The sequence below is a fragment of the Xiphophorus maculatus genome, chromosome 3 (genome assembly GCF_002775205.1).
Source record: "Xiphophorus maculatus strain JP 163 A chromosome 3, X_maculatus-5.0-male, whole genome shotgun sequence".
NCBI classification, from domain to species: Eukaryota; Metazoa; Chordata; class Actinopteri; order Cyprinodontiformes; family Poeciliidae; genus Xiphophorus; species Xiphophorus maculatus.
Window position 1 is genome coordinate 3,686,368 of NC_036445.1, and position 16,386 is coordinate 3,702,753.

Below are 16,386 nucleotides of genomic sequence, written 5' to 3' on the forward strand. Positions count from 1 at the left end.
ATTATTTTTCATAACACCTTGGAATTGATTTCACTATTACCTTTACAAAGATGCTTCAATAAAAACAGACAAACATGAGCATTTTTTATAAAAACAAACATTTAATGTCGCCCTGATACCAGAGTACAGTTTAATTTACCTACAAACCAAAGCCATATAAACCTCAATATAATAAATAATCTTCAAAACTTTCATAACATTCCTTTATCTGAAAACAAAGGCAAGGGGTGCGTATAACAAAGAGATCACCTCCAGTGTAGTGGCATATTAGAACAAATGACATCCTGTAAGTGCTGGTGGTTTTATTGTGCCCATTTCTGGTATCACTGTGTAGTGTACATTACTCCTGTGATGCTGGACTGTAACCAGCAGGGGGAGATCAAGATCCGTGAAAAAATCCTCCCTGTAACAGACAGCTGAATCACCATGAGTGAGTCCTTTAAAGATTTGTGTTCTGAGCTGCAGCTGATGAACTCCTATCAGTAACATTGTCCTCCACGTCTGACCCATGGCACCTCCATGTGGATATTCGGTCTTCTGAATCCACCCAAGGCACATTTCCAGCAAATATACTGCCCAGACAGGAAAGGGGAAAATAACCACAGTAGAGTCCATTCAGCAGCTTCACTCCATAGTCACGTATTTAAGTCAGTAGCGGCTGTGCTCGTCGGTTGCGGTGACAATGACATCCATCCAAATACGCATAGACACGGCATTGGAAGCCACCAGAAAGAACAGGCGATCGTATGTCTTCACACAGAACGTAAGGCTGGGCCGAGGAGACTATACAGAAGGCAGAGATATCAAGAGTCAGCTCACTGGCAAGGTTCCCCATGATTTTACTGCAATATTGAGACTTTAAAACACACAAATATTTGTTAGATCAAAACTTTACAACTGACTGCAATCAAGCATCTGCAATGTCAAACAATGAAGCAGGAAAATCCTGTTTGTCTGCTTCCTTAGAAGCATGACAAACATCTTTCCTCAGAAATCTGAAAGGGTGAAAGAGTGTCGATTTAAAAAAAAAAAACAACATCAACTGGCTGTTTTGATGTAGAGCAGAATATGACTTAAAGTTTACACTTTCCTTAAAAGTTAAATAGCTTTGTTGGAAATTCAGGCATTCAGGCTACTTTTATGTTCAACATAAAAGTAGTTTTATGTTGGAATAGACTTTTGTAGTGTAGAGGTTTAGTTTATTCTGTTAAAATGGGTTTGTTTTGCAAGCAGGACTGCTTTTGGAAAAAACTAGTACAATCCTCTCACCTAAAAAAAAGTTGTAAATATTTTTCTGAACTAGCTTTGCTTCTGAGATCACATTTTTCTGAAAGATTATGCAAGCATTTTGAGGTTATTTAGAGATTAATGACCTAAGAAAATATGTTTTCAAAAATGAAAGAGGGGTTGTAGCCTCCATTTGCAGACTCTAGAAATCAAACTTTACTGATTTGGTGCATCCAAATGAAAAATCCCAAAAACTGCAACAGATTTGAGAAAGGCAAACTCACAGAGGTAGCCGTTCGTAGATGGTCGTAGTAAACTTCTTCTATAGCCTGAAAGTACATGACTCCCTTTAGCTTTCTCTCATCGCAGTCTGTAGATAAGGGAGAGTCAAGTTTATAAAAAAAATAAAAAATATACATTTTAGGTTAATATAGTGTCTTTCAAAAGTATTAAAATGTCTTGAACTTTTCAACATTGTCACCTCACTACCAAACTTAAATATACTTTATGGATTTTATGTAATAGAGCAACACAAAGTAATGTACAACTGTGAATTGTTTCATTGTAGCTCTGCCTGTAAACTGAGGATTATTTTCCTGGTGAAGGATGAACCTCCAGTCCAGTCTGAAGTCTTCTGGAGCCAAAAGCAGCTCCATCTTCATCTTCCTGTCAGATCTGAGCTGTGAATCTCTTGAACTCTTCCCAAATTACCCTACAACGTTTGGCTGTTTCTTTGATAAATACTCTTGGTACTTTATCCGTTAAGGTTGAGATTCAAATCTTGGTAGGTGTGAAATTATACGTTTCTCTTTCTTTCCACGTTCTCATGACTGACTGAACACTGCTCTATGAGATATTTTTTAAGTGACACTTATAAAATATCCCTTAATCTGTTTGCTGTGTTCCTTGGTCTTCATGACGCTTTTGTTCGCCAATGGCATCATATGTAAATGTGACAATTAAGAGTTTTATTTATAGTAACATTTTTATTTATTATGCACTAATGTAAATTTCAAAAATGCTACAAAATGACAACAGGTTATTTGTCACAGTCTTTTAAAAAAACAATTTTCCTTCTACCTTACAATTGTTCTTCATTTTGTGTTTGCTTTCCACATAGGAACTCAATTTAAAAACACTGACATTTGTAGTTGTAATGAAACAAAACGTACAAAAGATTTCTAGGGTAAAAACACTTTTGCATGACACTACATCTGATCTTAAAATATGTGCAGCAACAGATGGTTGGCCATGTATTATTACAACAGTAGCCTCCCTTCAGTGAGGTCAAATTGTGTGGCACACAGAAGCCTTTTATTCATGCAAACACACAAATGCAAAGTCAATGAGCAAACACACACACCAAACTTTGAAAGCCAGTCTAACCTGTATAGTAGGCCAGTCGTTTGTGGTCTGTGTCAAACAGGAACCATCTCTTCTTCCATGTCTTGACCCTCCCTCCTCGTTTCGTGAGAAAGCCAGCACACCGTCGAGGTGTAAGCCGTAGGTCCGTGCAGTTGGCAACCCCGTGACCCAGTGACTCTACATGGGCCCGAAGGTCAAAGTTTGGAGTAAGGAAAAGGGGCAGGCTGCGCTTCTGGAAAGACAAGTGGAGCTTAGTTATCCTGTAAATAGTGCATTTTCCATGGAAAACACTACTAGCATCCAGTGGCATTTTTAAAACAAATGCACTTATTTTTGAGCTTCAGAAAGGGGCTCTCTGTGGTCACATGATGAAAGGTTTACTGCATTTGTATCAAAAATATGATGTAAGATATTGTCTTAGAAAATAAGAGGAAAAAATAATAATTTCTAGCCGAGCTATATGATTAAAAATATTTTATAGATGTTACTAGACTATAATTCAGAACAGCTCAGCCATTATCTTTTTTATTGCACTAATCTTTACTGCTCTATTACAGTACAACAATATTCATTCTGTTCTAATAATGAAATTTCATTATCTTAATGTGAATGACTCACTATTACAACAAACAACATAACTGATTAAAGAACAGAGCAATTTTTAGTATGATCATTTATCAAGAAACTGGGTCAACATTAAGCTCATAAAACTGACTTACACGGCTAAAGGGTTTGGTTTACTTATTATTATGTGTAAAGACGGGATTTAACCATAACAAGTAAAACATGAAAAAAAAACCTAGCATTTATTTAGTTCTACAGCCACAACTTCTTAACTTTTCTAACCCTAGATTTAGGGTTTATGATTAATTTATACCTCTGAAACTGGCGATGAAAGGACTTGTACGGATTCATTTGCTTCTGGCCCTGGTCTTTGTTGTGTTTCTGGTTCTAGTGGTTCTTCTCTGGAAGAGTTTAGCTCTCTTTGGCTTCTTTCGTCCAACAACAACCGCTGCCTTTCTGCCTGTGTGCACATAGTCATAAAAAAAAAAAAAAAAAAACTGTAACACATTAAAATGTACTATTTTTAAAGCAGCAAAAATAGAAACCCATTGGTTATGAAGCCACAAACAACTGGAGGTTTGAGCCTTTCAGTCTTGGCAGCTGCCAGTGCTACGAACATGCATTACAGGCACGCAAACATCTGCAGAGTGGTTTCTTAGACAATCATGCGCGAGCTTAGCTGGTGTCACTGATCAACAGGCCATGTCTAATATAGTGTGACAGTGACAATTAGTGAGTGTTTCCCATGGCAGGTGACTCACTCGTTCTCTGAGAAGCCTTTCTCTTTCTGCCTTGGCTTCCCTCAGCTTCCTCTCAATCTCCACAAGATCCAAAAGCGACGGACTGCAGAGACAAGAATCATGAAGCATCAGAATTAGAGAAAAAAAAAAAAAATCTAAGAAATAGCAATAGTTGTTCTTATTAAAAAAGCAAAACCCCCAAAATTACAATTTAATGTAGTATTATAAAGGGACATGCAGTCAACATCAATCTAGAAAACAGTCAAATAGAAAAGTGTGTTGTTAGATTTAACCAATCTCATTATTCCATTACTTTGTAGGAAACAGAAAGACAGAAAGTTAAGTGCCTTTTTCCAACCAATATGACCTGCATGGCAATTTCAGTAAACAGGGGTTTCCTCCAGTTTATTTAAAACATATTAGTCATGTGTCTGTGTTATTGTCTTTATAAATAATGCATTCTTTTGAAACATATCATTTACTACTGCTTTTTAAATCTATTTTAATAAACAAACCATCCATGATACCATCTACACCACATTAATATCAGTAACTTCTACATTTTTTACAGGTAAGTTACAAAATACCATCATGTTGAAATTGCAAAAGTTGTTAAATATAAATACGCCTTTATTATTTGGAATAAAACTGGCCCAAGATATGTATTTTTGGAATTGAATTAAAAAAGTAATATTACAAGCAGTGATGTATTCAGGAATGTGTTTATTTTGCACAGTGGCGCAGTTGGTAGCACTGTTGCCATGCAGCAAGAAGGTCCTGGGTTCGATTCCCGGCCCGAGGTCTTTCTGCATGGAGTTTGCATGTTCTCCCTGTGCATGCGTGGGTTCTCTCTGGGCTCAACATGACTGTCAGGTTAATTGGTCTCTCTAAATTCTCCCTAGGTGTGAGTGTGTGCGAATGGTTGTCCTGTGTGTCTCTGTGTTGCCCTGCGACAGACTGGCGACCTGTCCAGGATGACCCCGCCTCTCGCCCGAAACGTCAGCTGGAGATAGGCACCAGCACCTCCCGACCATTAAGGACAAGGGTGTAAGAAAATGGATGGATGGATTTATTTTTACTTTAGTGATAAGACATTAGGGCAGTAGTTATCCCAGTTGATTGTGCATGCTTTTGGGCCACACTTTGTCCTTCTACACAACTTTTTATTATCATGCTTGTATAGAGGACCATGTAAACAGGCAGGCTCAATGAAAGTAACCTACCCTTGGGGAGGGTGTCAGTAGTCTCACCCATGATGTTGTGGATATAACTTAACTTTCTTTGGTTTATGGTGTTATGCAATATTCAGGTTTTCCAAAACAATTCATATTGGCTTTTAGCTTTAATATATTATCACTGATATCAACAGGTATATAAGATATATGAGATTCACTTCTTGAGCTGAGTTATTAAATAAATTACATTTTTAATAAGAATATATGATTTACAGAAACTGACCTGATTGTATACACTGATGCCTCCTATGAACATCATAAGAGCTCTAAATTTCCCTCAGATAGTCATGTCTCCATTGAATCTGTGAATTATCATCAATACGTCCTAAAACAACTTGAGCAGAAAACTTCCACATACTTATTATACACACGTGAATGCAGTGATGATTTAACCTCCACACACCCCAAAAAATCCTCTTTGACCAGTTTTTTATTGTGGCATTATTTGACAACTAAATGTGCCCAACATATGATCAAAATATCAATCTGTCTAAAATAACAGTCGCAGTGCTCTGTGGATGCAATATCTGATATTATATTATTGGCATGCATCCAAAACCTACATGCCAACAATATTTTTAAAATGCTGGATGGACTTTCACTGATGTAAATACTTATATATTTTTAGTTACCAAGATGCTAAATCTGACAAATAGGGTTGAAGAAATAGAAAGAGTCGAGAAATGTGGATTAATTGGAATCAACATTCTCGTCACAAAATTCAGCTACGCTATTACATTTATATGTTTTTCTAATATCACGCAGCTATAAGATAATCATTCATACACCTCATAACATGCTATTACATCAAAGATGACATATGTTGCACATATAAGTAGCATTTCTGTTGGTATTGATAATAAGAATAATACATTATATATTCAGCATTTTAATGTCAAAGAAGTGCTACATAGGTATCCATCCAAAAGAATCATATAGATTCACATGCAGTGATGAAACTCACCTTGCCGCACGAGAGCTTGCTTCACTGTTGCACGGAGTGAGGAACCCACCACCGTTGCTGCTCCCTGGTTTGTGCCCGTTGCTTAGTCTGTGGGAGCTTATGGGGGGAGTGAAAGCCTCTGTCGTCTGGCTGTCTGGAAGAGTCCTCACCAAACCTGATAGTGGAAAGAAACAGAGAACCAATATATCTATATCTATATATATATATAGATATAGAAAAAAATATATATATTGAGATAAATCTTTTCATAACGGAGAAATGTGGGACAACTCCAACTAAGAACTTTGAATTACCAGTGAGGAGAAAAAGGGTGGAAAACAGACCTTGGAAGACTTGACTTGACTTAACAGATTAGGCAACTCAAATATTTGGAGCACAAAAACAGATACCATTGTGGAAATTTTAGGCTTAAGCTTTCAGATGTTTCTATATGACATGGGAGAATCATACTCTCGGTCGTAGCAACAACCAAAAAACTCTAAAGACACACCTTTGATTTGACTAAAAGGGAGGGAACTGAGCAAACAGACAAAATGAGGATATGAGCATAAAGTGAACATGTTGCTTGTCTGGATTGTCATGAACTACAAAAGCAGGAGCAATTAAAAGCACAATACAAGAAAGAAAAAGGGTTGGTAACTAACCCTGCACTGAAATCGGCCTGTCGGAGAGTCTGTTGTTCCGATGTGAGCTTCGCCTTCTTGGCAAACTGACGGCTTCCTTGGACAGTTCCTAAAGAAGAGGATAATGTACAGTAAGAGGGTCATCACATAAAATCCCATAGAAAGATTATAAAATATGAACAAATTCAACATTGTAGATGCATTCCCATGATTTCCAGACAATCAACAATTTCCCCTTCTTTCACAACTTCTCAGTTGTTTCAGCAGTGAGGCTTATCATTCATAAGACAGATAAATCAACAAAGACCTGACCAAATGCACACCTGTGGAGACTTGTGAGGTGTCAAAGGAGAGAGTGACATCATGCAGGGAGCTGAGGTGGTGAAGTTCGACCAATCAGTGAGTGGCTTCTTCTCTTTGGGAACCTGTTGGACCAGATTCAGTTTTGAAAGTCAGGAACGGATATGAGACGGACACTTGTTACAAGAAACAAATGTTAAAAGTCTGTTTAAAACAACTGGAGACAAAGAAGTTAAAGAACAAAAACAAATTGCCTTGAAAAGATAGACATATCACATCTGGCTGAGAATTAAACTACAGAAACGCATCCTAGATGGATTGGTCATGATGAGATTAAACAAAAATACATCACAGCCACAGTGTCTTCCCTGAAAACCCTCCCACCATGCTTGAGTCACAAACGCATGAGCAATTCAGTGACTACATTAAGTTCACCGTTTAACCCTTGTTGGCCCCCTTCAGTTCTTCACACAAGCAGATGGTGTCAGGAAATGTGTTGACAGTAAGCATTTATGAGAAATTGTATTTTCTCACAGTAAGTGGAAATCTGCTACAATGCTTCCTATGTCCCATTCCTCAACAAAGTGATCCAAACAGATTATCGCCTCATGCATTATTTACTATAAGCTGTTTAGCTTTTCACAGCCACAAAGATGTCAAATCAAGCACATCCTGCACACATTCGGTCATTCTTTCTGACAATGTCTCATTTTCAACTCCTCTACAATGCCACTCCCTTTTGCCATGCAATTCTACCCTCTCTCCCCTCTTTAGCTAACAGTATGAACTAGAAGTTCAGTTTTAACTCCTATATATGACAGATTTGTGTTCATTCTTTTGGCTTACCCTTTGCTGCAAGGATGCAACACTTCTCTCAGCGTGGTTCCTCTCCTTTGTATGCATCCACACACGCTCAAATCTACACACATACAACCACAGCTACCAACCTCACGCTGCTTACTCCTCCCTCTGTTCTTACTCTCCCTCCGTCCCCTCCTCCCTTGCGCTCTCTCTCCAACTTAAGTTTCCCTCAGTTGCACTTTTTCCCTCTGATTTGTTTTTTCCCCGATCTTGTCTCCTGCTCATAATAACTGATACTGTCATGACTCATTTTAGGTGAAAACTGATGACAAAAGAATTTAGCCCAAACAGTTAAAATATTAAGTAAATTACAGATTATCAAATTGTAAGTATTTATAAGAAAAAATGGACTGTAAATTGCAATGCAGTGTTTTATAAAGAATCGAAACAAAGTCTCAAAAACAAACGAGTCTGGCTCACCACCCACTGCCTATTCAAAACTAGGTCACAAATGCATCTCTCTATGTAAAGTAGGCAATCCAGGTGCAAAAAGTAATTCCCAGGTCAAAAGAATCATATATGAATCTCAGTAACTAATTGGTTTGATGTCAAAAGTACTGTAGATCCTACTTGATACTTGTAGATTATCCTGCATATGTGATCAAAACCAAAAATATACACAAGTTTCTTTAAAACTGCATCTTCCATTATAAAACAAACCTAATTCTGACAAACAAAAGTTTATTTTAGGTAATTGTATCAAATATAGAATAGTGATCATGCTCATGTCTAAGAAACAAGCTAAGGAAAAAAAAAACAGCCTTTTAAAGGCCATTATATAGCAAAGCATTTAGGTCAAAAAACATTTCAAAACAAATACATTTGTGCATTTTTTTCTAGCTTGTGCCAAGCACTGTTGACATTTAATGAGCAACTAAAAACATCTAAAAATTGAGCTACACCAGGTCTTGCAAGTCTTTTGTTCAACTCAAAAAATGCATGTTAAATGGTAAACAATACCAGGGCAAAGTGCACTTTGGCTACATAAAATTTAGATTATGAAACTGAAAGAAATTGATGAAAATAAAACTGAGAAGATTGTGAAAGAGCTTCAAACAGAAGAGAGAAGAATATGATGGTTACACCCTCATTGTAAATCAGTTTTTGTTTTTTTTACCACCAACAATTGTTTCATTGCTTGCACAAAGCCAATTTCCAGCTCTTTCCAGCATAATAAAAACACCACTCCACAGACCACATAAATTATTTTACATTAGGTAATTATTTTACACTAATAGTAGTTTTGGCAATCTGAATAGCAACTATTGTCTACAATAAAATAAATCTACAAGATTAGAAAACCCTCGTACCGTTTGAGTTGCGTGAATTAGTTCTCTCTTCTCCTTCCTCAATGCATTCAGCTCTCTTTCCTTCTCTTTCTCCATCTCTTTCAGCTGTTTCTCCAACTGCTGGACTCGTTCCTGAAAATTCAGGGAATAATTTCCATCAGCTTGGACTGCCATATGGTTTCCTCTTCACAGAAGACATGTCATGTGCTGCAGCCAGTTTATTTATCTGGCATGGGTTTCAATAATTTCTCCAAAAGGTTGTGATCCAATATTAGGATAATGTATTAAATGCACAAAAAAGATAAATATACTATTAAGATCCAAGTGGACTTTTCCAAACAGAGATACAATAAAAAACAAATAAGAAAAAAAAAAAAAACATTTTACAAATTATTTGGGAGACCACTGGAAATAGGCACAACCAAGGATAATGGATGGAAGCTATTTAGGAATGAAAGGCCAGGAAGAAGCCTAAAAGAGTAATTTAAAGAAATATTGGATTATAACTTGCCAATGTACGGATGCTGCATGTGACGGTATGAAGCAGACAGACAGCTGATCAATTTTGTGCAGCTGGCTGCAGTGCAGCTGAGTCAACTATAATTCACTTCTCATACAATCGAAGTCTTCATCTCATCGTTTGCACCCCCACCAGCATGCTGAGGCTAATTGTGGAACAATTCAGCATTATGGAGACCGAATATGTTTTTTAAACGGATTTCACGAGGCAGTGGGAAAGCACATTTGTTGCCTCAGAAAAATGTTTGCATCCATCTCTCCAGTGACAGTTTTCAGTGTTTTTTTTCACAACACTGCATAATGTTGTGTTGTAGTTTACACCAGGTACAAGACTATAGCCATGGTATTAAAGTTCAAATTATTCATTTTCAAACTCTGAGTTACGTTTATCAATTAAAAGCTATGGAAAAGAACTTTGCCAAATCAAAATCAAATTTAGTTTGTTGTGCGTGACATACAATATTTCACATCAATAAACCTTCAAAAGACAAGTAATTCTGGAAGCACATGGTGGCATTATGACTTGAGTAACAGTCACCATGTGTTTTTTTAAGAGCAAAAAGTGATTTTACCAGGAAAAGAAAGGGGGAGCTAGAGAGCAATACTAGAAATTTAGCTGGAAAAGTGTCTTTTAGGTCTAGTATCTATTTAATTAATGCTTTTTTAACATAATGAATCAGTGGGAGACTTTATAGATGTTTCAGAGCAAAAACTAAATATTGTGTCATTTTTATCCAACACTAGTCAGTCTATATGTCTATCTCTTTTGTATTTGTATCACAAAAGGATGTGAAGAGTACATTTACCTTTCATGTGAAGCTTAAGATCCACAAACAGGTTGTTTGAAAAAAAAACAAGCAAAACACTAACGTGACTGCCAAAGGAACAGTTGGTGCATATTTTGAGGTAAAGTATAAATAAATATTCTGAACACATGATAAAATGGCAAAAACGTATTACACTAATTATATATTGAAAAGATGAGTTACAACTCAAATTTATCAATGTGACAGCTACAAAGTAAAATTTTATAGGCATGTAACTAAAAACCAAACTGTGCCAACTGTTTGAAAATGCTGAATATTTTATATGACAAACTTTGATTGCGAGATTTATTAGACAAGTAACAACCTGCCTCTTTGAATAGCTTAGAAATTCTCATGTGAACAGTTTTACTGTCTCAAAGCCTGACTCATTCTGGGCAAAACTACACAGGAAAATGTTTTACTGCGACAGCCACCAGATTCAACTTAAATAAAAAACTGATAGTTCTTTTTAAATGATTTTGTCCCATTGAATCAAATTTAATCTGCTGTGGTCATCAATTGTTTGATTCATTGTGTATTTTACAGAGAGAACAGATTTGGATACAGGAAATAAAAAAAAAATGTTTATGAAAATAAGTGATTGTTATTCCAGATTAAAGGATATCAGGGCTTTATAACAATATTTTCAATACGTTCAGGAAAAATCTGTAGTCTCGCTTCAAATATTTCTAAATGTTTTATCTTTTAATCCTTCTTATTGTCATCCCAAAGCTGTTGTTTTCAGTCTGCCCTGCTCTGATTTGTTCTCTCATGGTGGCCTGTGATGTAATTAGACTCCCTGTATAGACTCATGCGACAGAATTAGGGTGATGCTTGGAGGTAAGGAGTTCAAGCCTGTGCCACCATTGAGGGAGGGGGTGATGAGGTTCAAGGAATAACTCATAGTGATAACCATTAACTGGGATCCATAGAAACAATTACAAATATCTATACTCTAATCCTATCAAGTCATCTAATCTTGGACTTAGTTTATTATGGGCAATGAGCAAATGGGAACTTGCTTAGCTGCAGAGTAAAAATTTTATCAGAGCTCTGCACTGATGAGCAAAGCCAGCAAAGCTGTGATTATTGAAGGAGGAGCGCAAGTTTTTTAACTTTGAAGTCAAGTCTTTGATCTGCCTTCTGCTTATTTTTAATGTCAAGCTAATTCATTTCAGCTGCAGAGAAATATTTCAGGCACAAAAGGAAAAAAGAAAAGTTTGCAAAATTGGAAAGGGTCTTTTTTAGTGTCAAGTTTAACATCCCACTAATCATGACAATGTGAGCACACCAAAGTACTGGATTTTAGACATGTATTATTATTTTGTCCATTTTCTTTATGCACACATCCAACATTCCAAGTCAGCACTAAGTGGGAGTATAAGTAAGGATAAACACAGACACGGAGCACATGACTCACTTATAAGCTGCAATTTCTGTGCAACACCCTGGGGAGCCTTTGTGAAATTCACTGAAAAAGTCATCCATGAGGAACACTGATTACCTGCGCTGTGTTGACCACATGTTGCTGGTGGGAGATTTCCTTCTCCATCTCCCCTTGCATTCCTTCCTGCTTCGGTTTCTCCTCTCCGTCTTCATCCTCTTCACCAATGCCGCTTTCTTGTTCCAAAACACGAAACTCCCAGTCCTCGAAAGCCCGAATAGCCACCTCCATCCCCTCCTTCTCCTTCAAGAAGGGCAGCAAAAAAGTTCTCAGTTCAGTTTTTTGTTTAATTGAAATATGTCTGGAATGAATTGGATGCAGTCTAGTTCTGGGTAGAATACTGGGTATTGTGAGGAAAACAATAAGGAAGACACTGACATACATAGGAAAATGTGTTATTACAATTTATAAACCAAATATGGTCAGCTTTCAAAAAAGGTTATGATTATTAGTATATTCATACTAAGTTGAACTTATACAAATGTCACATTGCAACCAGACACTAAGGCATTGTACTGCAAGGTTAGGTTACAATATCCAAACACAAAGTATGACACCATTCAAAACAAACCAAGAATTGATGTCTATTTAAACTGACAGGTCAGGGAACAACAGCATTATGGACAACCCTGCACATCACCCCTAGTCAGTAGTCTCAAACTGCCTTCCTCTAGGGCATTGGTCCTGCAATTCTTGTTTTTCTTCTTCAGTGCTAATTCAATGACTTTGCAAAACTTCATTATTGAAATTAAATAAAATGAAAGAATTCGATTCTTGCTTTAAGATGTGGATGTATTCAAAATTGCAAAGCTGTCTAAAAATTGCTACTTCTGTTTATTCGCTGCTGGTTAGGGTATCTTTATTCATGTATGCTAATTCTTTGTTACAGCAGGTTATGCCAAACTGGCTTGTAAGTATTATTTTCCAACATTCAACATGTTTCAACAGAAGAAAACAAGCCCCACCAAACTTGTCGTTAAACACTGTTTTTTCAATAATGTCTTTACTCTTCTCTGGCACATTTGCTAAAAAAAAATACACATCCTGTGCTCTGTACGAGTGAGTTAAACTCTTAAAGCATGTAGACAGGTTAAACTGGTATTGAACAATCAAGCGTTGTTAAAAAAAAAACAACATTATCAGTATTGATGAAAACACACCCTTTAACTTGAGACATTCTTTATGAGTCAAAACAGCCAAGAAGCACTTGTAGCTTTACGTTTTATTTGGAAGGTTACCATTAAAGTGAAACTATTAAATACACTGTCAAGCTCTTCATTAATACATTTTTGTAGGAATATAGTGATATTCAATTCCTTACACCACATTAAATGTTTTTAGTTAGATTTCAACAAATGGAAACATGTCATCTAACCAACATTAAATACTTTTTCCACTGAAAAGTTCCTGTGAAACAAAAGAACATGAGCAGGTTTACTGAAAATAGTAAGAGATAATGACAATTGGATTAGCAGCATTCAGTTTTAATTTTTTTTTTTTTATGCATCTTACACTATATGGATCAGGTTGCTGACCTAGGATTTTTAAGTGAAGTACAGAAAACAAGCCCTTTATCAAAGAATCTAAACATTTTAAAACTCTGTGAGAGATCAGGACAAGACCACATAGGACTTACAACCAAAATAAACAATCATATTTTTGGTGCTGGTACCTGAATCTTGTACTCCACCAAGATCTTATCTTCTGCCATGCAGTCATAGTGATAAACAATGAGAAATATTTCCACTGAAGGGAGGCCATTAATGCAAATTTAAAGATATCCCTACTACTTTTGTGAGTCCCCCACTCTCAACCTCAGGTTTTTGTGTCACATGAACAACTTTAAAACATTTTATTACTGTTGAACATGCTGAAGACATTAGATACAGCGCCATCTGCTCACCTGCTGCAGCTGCAGAGTTAGCTGCTCTCTTTGGCTTTCTGGCTGACTCGGGATCAGTTTCTCTCTTTCCTCACAACTCTTCTTCAGTTCCTTCAGCCTGTGTCTCTCCTTCTCCAACCTCTCTCGCTCCTTCATTTCCAGACACAACAACAAAAACATTCTTAACCAACAGTACAGTAATCCCAGAATTGTATAAATTCTCAATCAAAAACAGATCCCAAAACAGTATTCGGACAATTTCACAACCCTGTTTGCACACTCCATCACGCTTTAATGCTCCAACAGGAGTGTAGCAGAGCGTTAAAGTTTATCAATGATTATCGCACAGCAGTTGACTTATCATTTACAAGATCTTGTTTTTATGTTGATGGTTCATTTCTGATCCATCTTGTTTCTCAAGAATCCCTTAAGATAACTTGAACTGGTTTTACTGTAAACCATGCACTGAGAAAATACTTTCTCACATTAAAAAAGGTAAAAAAAAATAAATGCATTAAAAGAAAATAATTCAGGTCCTATTAGTGTGGGACTTACATTTAGTCTGTCAGTGTGTTTGTGCTTCTCTCTTTCTCTGGCTTGTTGTTGCAGTGCCAGCAGCTTCTGTGAGTGTCTGTGCAGCTGCTTCGTCTCCGTCTGCAGCTCTCCTTGCAGCAAGGCGATCTCCAGCTGCAGCTGAAAGGACAAGAGAGCTGACCAGGCTGAATCTTATCAACCAGACACTGAACCAGTCAGAATCACACATTCTTTAAGAATGACTTTAGGCTGTCTGAGAGCTTTCAGGTTTTTTTTTTAATTTTCTGAAATTTCCAAATGAAAGCAACTAATATTTTGGTGCATCTATTATTGAGATTTAGTTCTCATTTCAGTACACTGTTAATACAAAAAAGTAATATTGATAGCACCTAAACATTTTAAACTAAGTTCATCGATATTAACAAGAGAAACTCTTAAAAAAGCTTCTCTCATTGTCCAGTTTTAGCTTTACTTTTCAGAAAGCAACATAAATGTGAAAATTGATTAAAAAGTTTAGTTTTACTAGGGCACTCTTTGAGAAAAACAATGTTGGCATTTTTCTTAAAAATACACAGATTGTATTTAAAACAAGCTAGCGAATAAAATTTTTAGTTATCCATCCATTGTCTTCCACTTATTCAGGGTCAGGTTGCAGGGGTTTAAGTAGAGAAACTCTGACTTCCCTTTTGCCAGAAACTTTAGTGGCAGGGGAGAATCTTTAATTTTGTAAAATATAAACATATGAGATATTATTTTAGCTATATTTAGCTCTATGATGATCAGAAAGCAAAGTTCGAAGTGATAGCATACATGGTGTACCAGTTTTATTCTTTTTTTTTCTATGGTTCATCAGCAGACATTCCCACTCTGTGTTCAACTCACTCAAATGAACAACAGAAATTAGGTTCATAGTCAGAGCAAGAGGGTTCAATTTATAGTCTTACATTTACAGTGAAGACATGAAAGCACAGGAATTCCCAATTTCATTCTCTTTAGAGAAGAACTGTGTTGGTCTTTTTCTCTTAAAGAGGCATGAGTTAAAACTAAAACACCTGTTCACTCCAAAAGAAAACACCGTTCAACAAGGAAGGAGCAGCACTCAGTTCAAGTTTGTCATGTAAAAAGACACCATTGTGAAGTTCAAAGTCCTTCACAAACTCAATTCTTCTTATGAACCTGTTAGTTTAAACAAGCTAATGCACAACACTGCTTCAAACTGTCTGTTTTTGGGATACTAAGGTAACTATTTATCCCAATCTGTAATGATTGCATCAAATTCTCACCTCAATCTTCAGTTCTTCCTTCTGCTGGTTGATCTCTGTAATGCGGTTTTGAAGCATTGAAGGAGATGAAAAGAACCTGGATGAGCCCACCTCTGGCTTCTTAAGGCAGGACTGACAATAAAGGAGAAAAAGAAAATGTCCAATAAATCACACAAATCACCCCAGTCTTAAATCTAGACCTGATGATTCATCGTTTTCGACCTGAATCTAAAACATTTTCCATTCTAAGATTAAAATAAAGTGAAACATACTTCAATTCGGCACAAAATGGTCTGACTAATTGCTTTTCAACCATCATAAAAAACCTTACTTAAGTCTGTTACCTTCTCACTCTCTGTGCTGCTGCTCTCCGTGTCAGACTCGGCCCCTGAGGAGGCGGGACTCTGACCTGCAGCCACTCTGCTGATCCATGGCTGCTGCAGACTCTGCTGCCAATGGCTCCTGGAGTTTTCCATGTTATGTTGGGGCATCTCTAAAGCCTGAAACCAAATAAGCAATTAAAATTAAAGAGTTAGAAGAAAATATTATCTTTAATAAATACTATGGCTTATCACACAGTAATGGTGAGAGCATATGAGCAAATCAGGTATAGTAAGGGGTAATCGCACAACAATTATGCGAATTGGGAGGTTAAAACACAGAAATCCCCGTGGGTTTCCAGAAAGAAGTCTGTGATGGGGAAAGCATCACGCTTTGATGAGGAAGCAAAAGCAAAAGAGGGGAGCAATTTCAGGATGTGTGCAGTGGTTT

General features: G+C 36.8%; 1 protein-coding gene across 2 annotated transcripts in view; it reads right to left on the reverse strand.

Annotated features, from left to right (window-relative positions):
• phldb3 (pleckstrin homology like domain family B member 3) overlaps positions 1 to 16,386 on the reverse strand; it is a 24,954-nt gene continuing 8,568 nt past the window's right edge. The window contains exons 2-15 of one of the 2 annotated variants that reach the window (XM_023331208.1): positions 15,960 to 16,115; positions 15,637 to 15,747; positions 14,375 to 14,512; positions 13,841 to 13,969; positions 11,998 to 12,180; positions 9,190 to 9,300; positions 7,042 to 7,143; positions 6,740 to 6,827; positions 6,096 to 6,249; positions 3,918 to 3,999; positions 3,470 to 3,616; positions 2,614 to 2,824; positions 1,512 to 1,597; positions 1 to 783 (exon numbers count right to left, since the gene is read on the reverse strand). In XM_023331208.1, coding sequence (XP_023186976.1) covers positions 649 to 783; positions 1,512 to 1,597; positions 2,614 to 2,824; positions 3,470 to 3,616; positions 3,918 to 3,999; positions 6,096 to 6,249; positions 6,740 to 6,827; positions 7,042 to 7,143; positions 9,190 to 9,300; positions 11,998 to 12,180; positions 13,841 to 13,969; positions 14,375 to 14,512; positions 15,637 to 15,747; positions 15,960 to 16,115 — 1,833 coding nt within the window. In that variant the 3' untranslated portion in view covers positions 1 to 648. The remainder of the gene's footprint in view (positions 784 to 1,511; positions 1,598 to 2,613; positions 2,825 to 3,469; positions 3,617 to 3,917; positions 4,000 to 6,095; positions 6,250 to 6,739; positions 6,828 to 7,041; positions 7,144 to 9,189; positions 9,301 to 11,997; positions 12,181 to 13,840; positions 13,970 to 14,374; positions 14,513 to 15,636; positions 15,748 to 15,959; positions 16,116 to 16,386) is intronic. The other variant, XM_005808563.3, reaches the window with a different exon arrangement.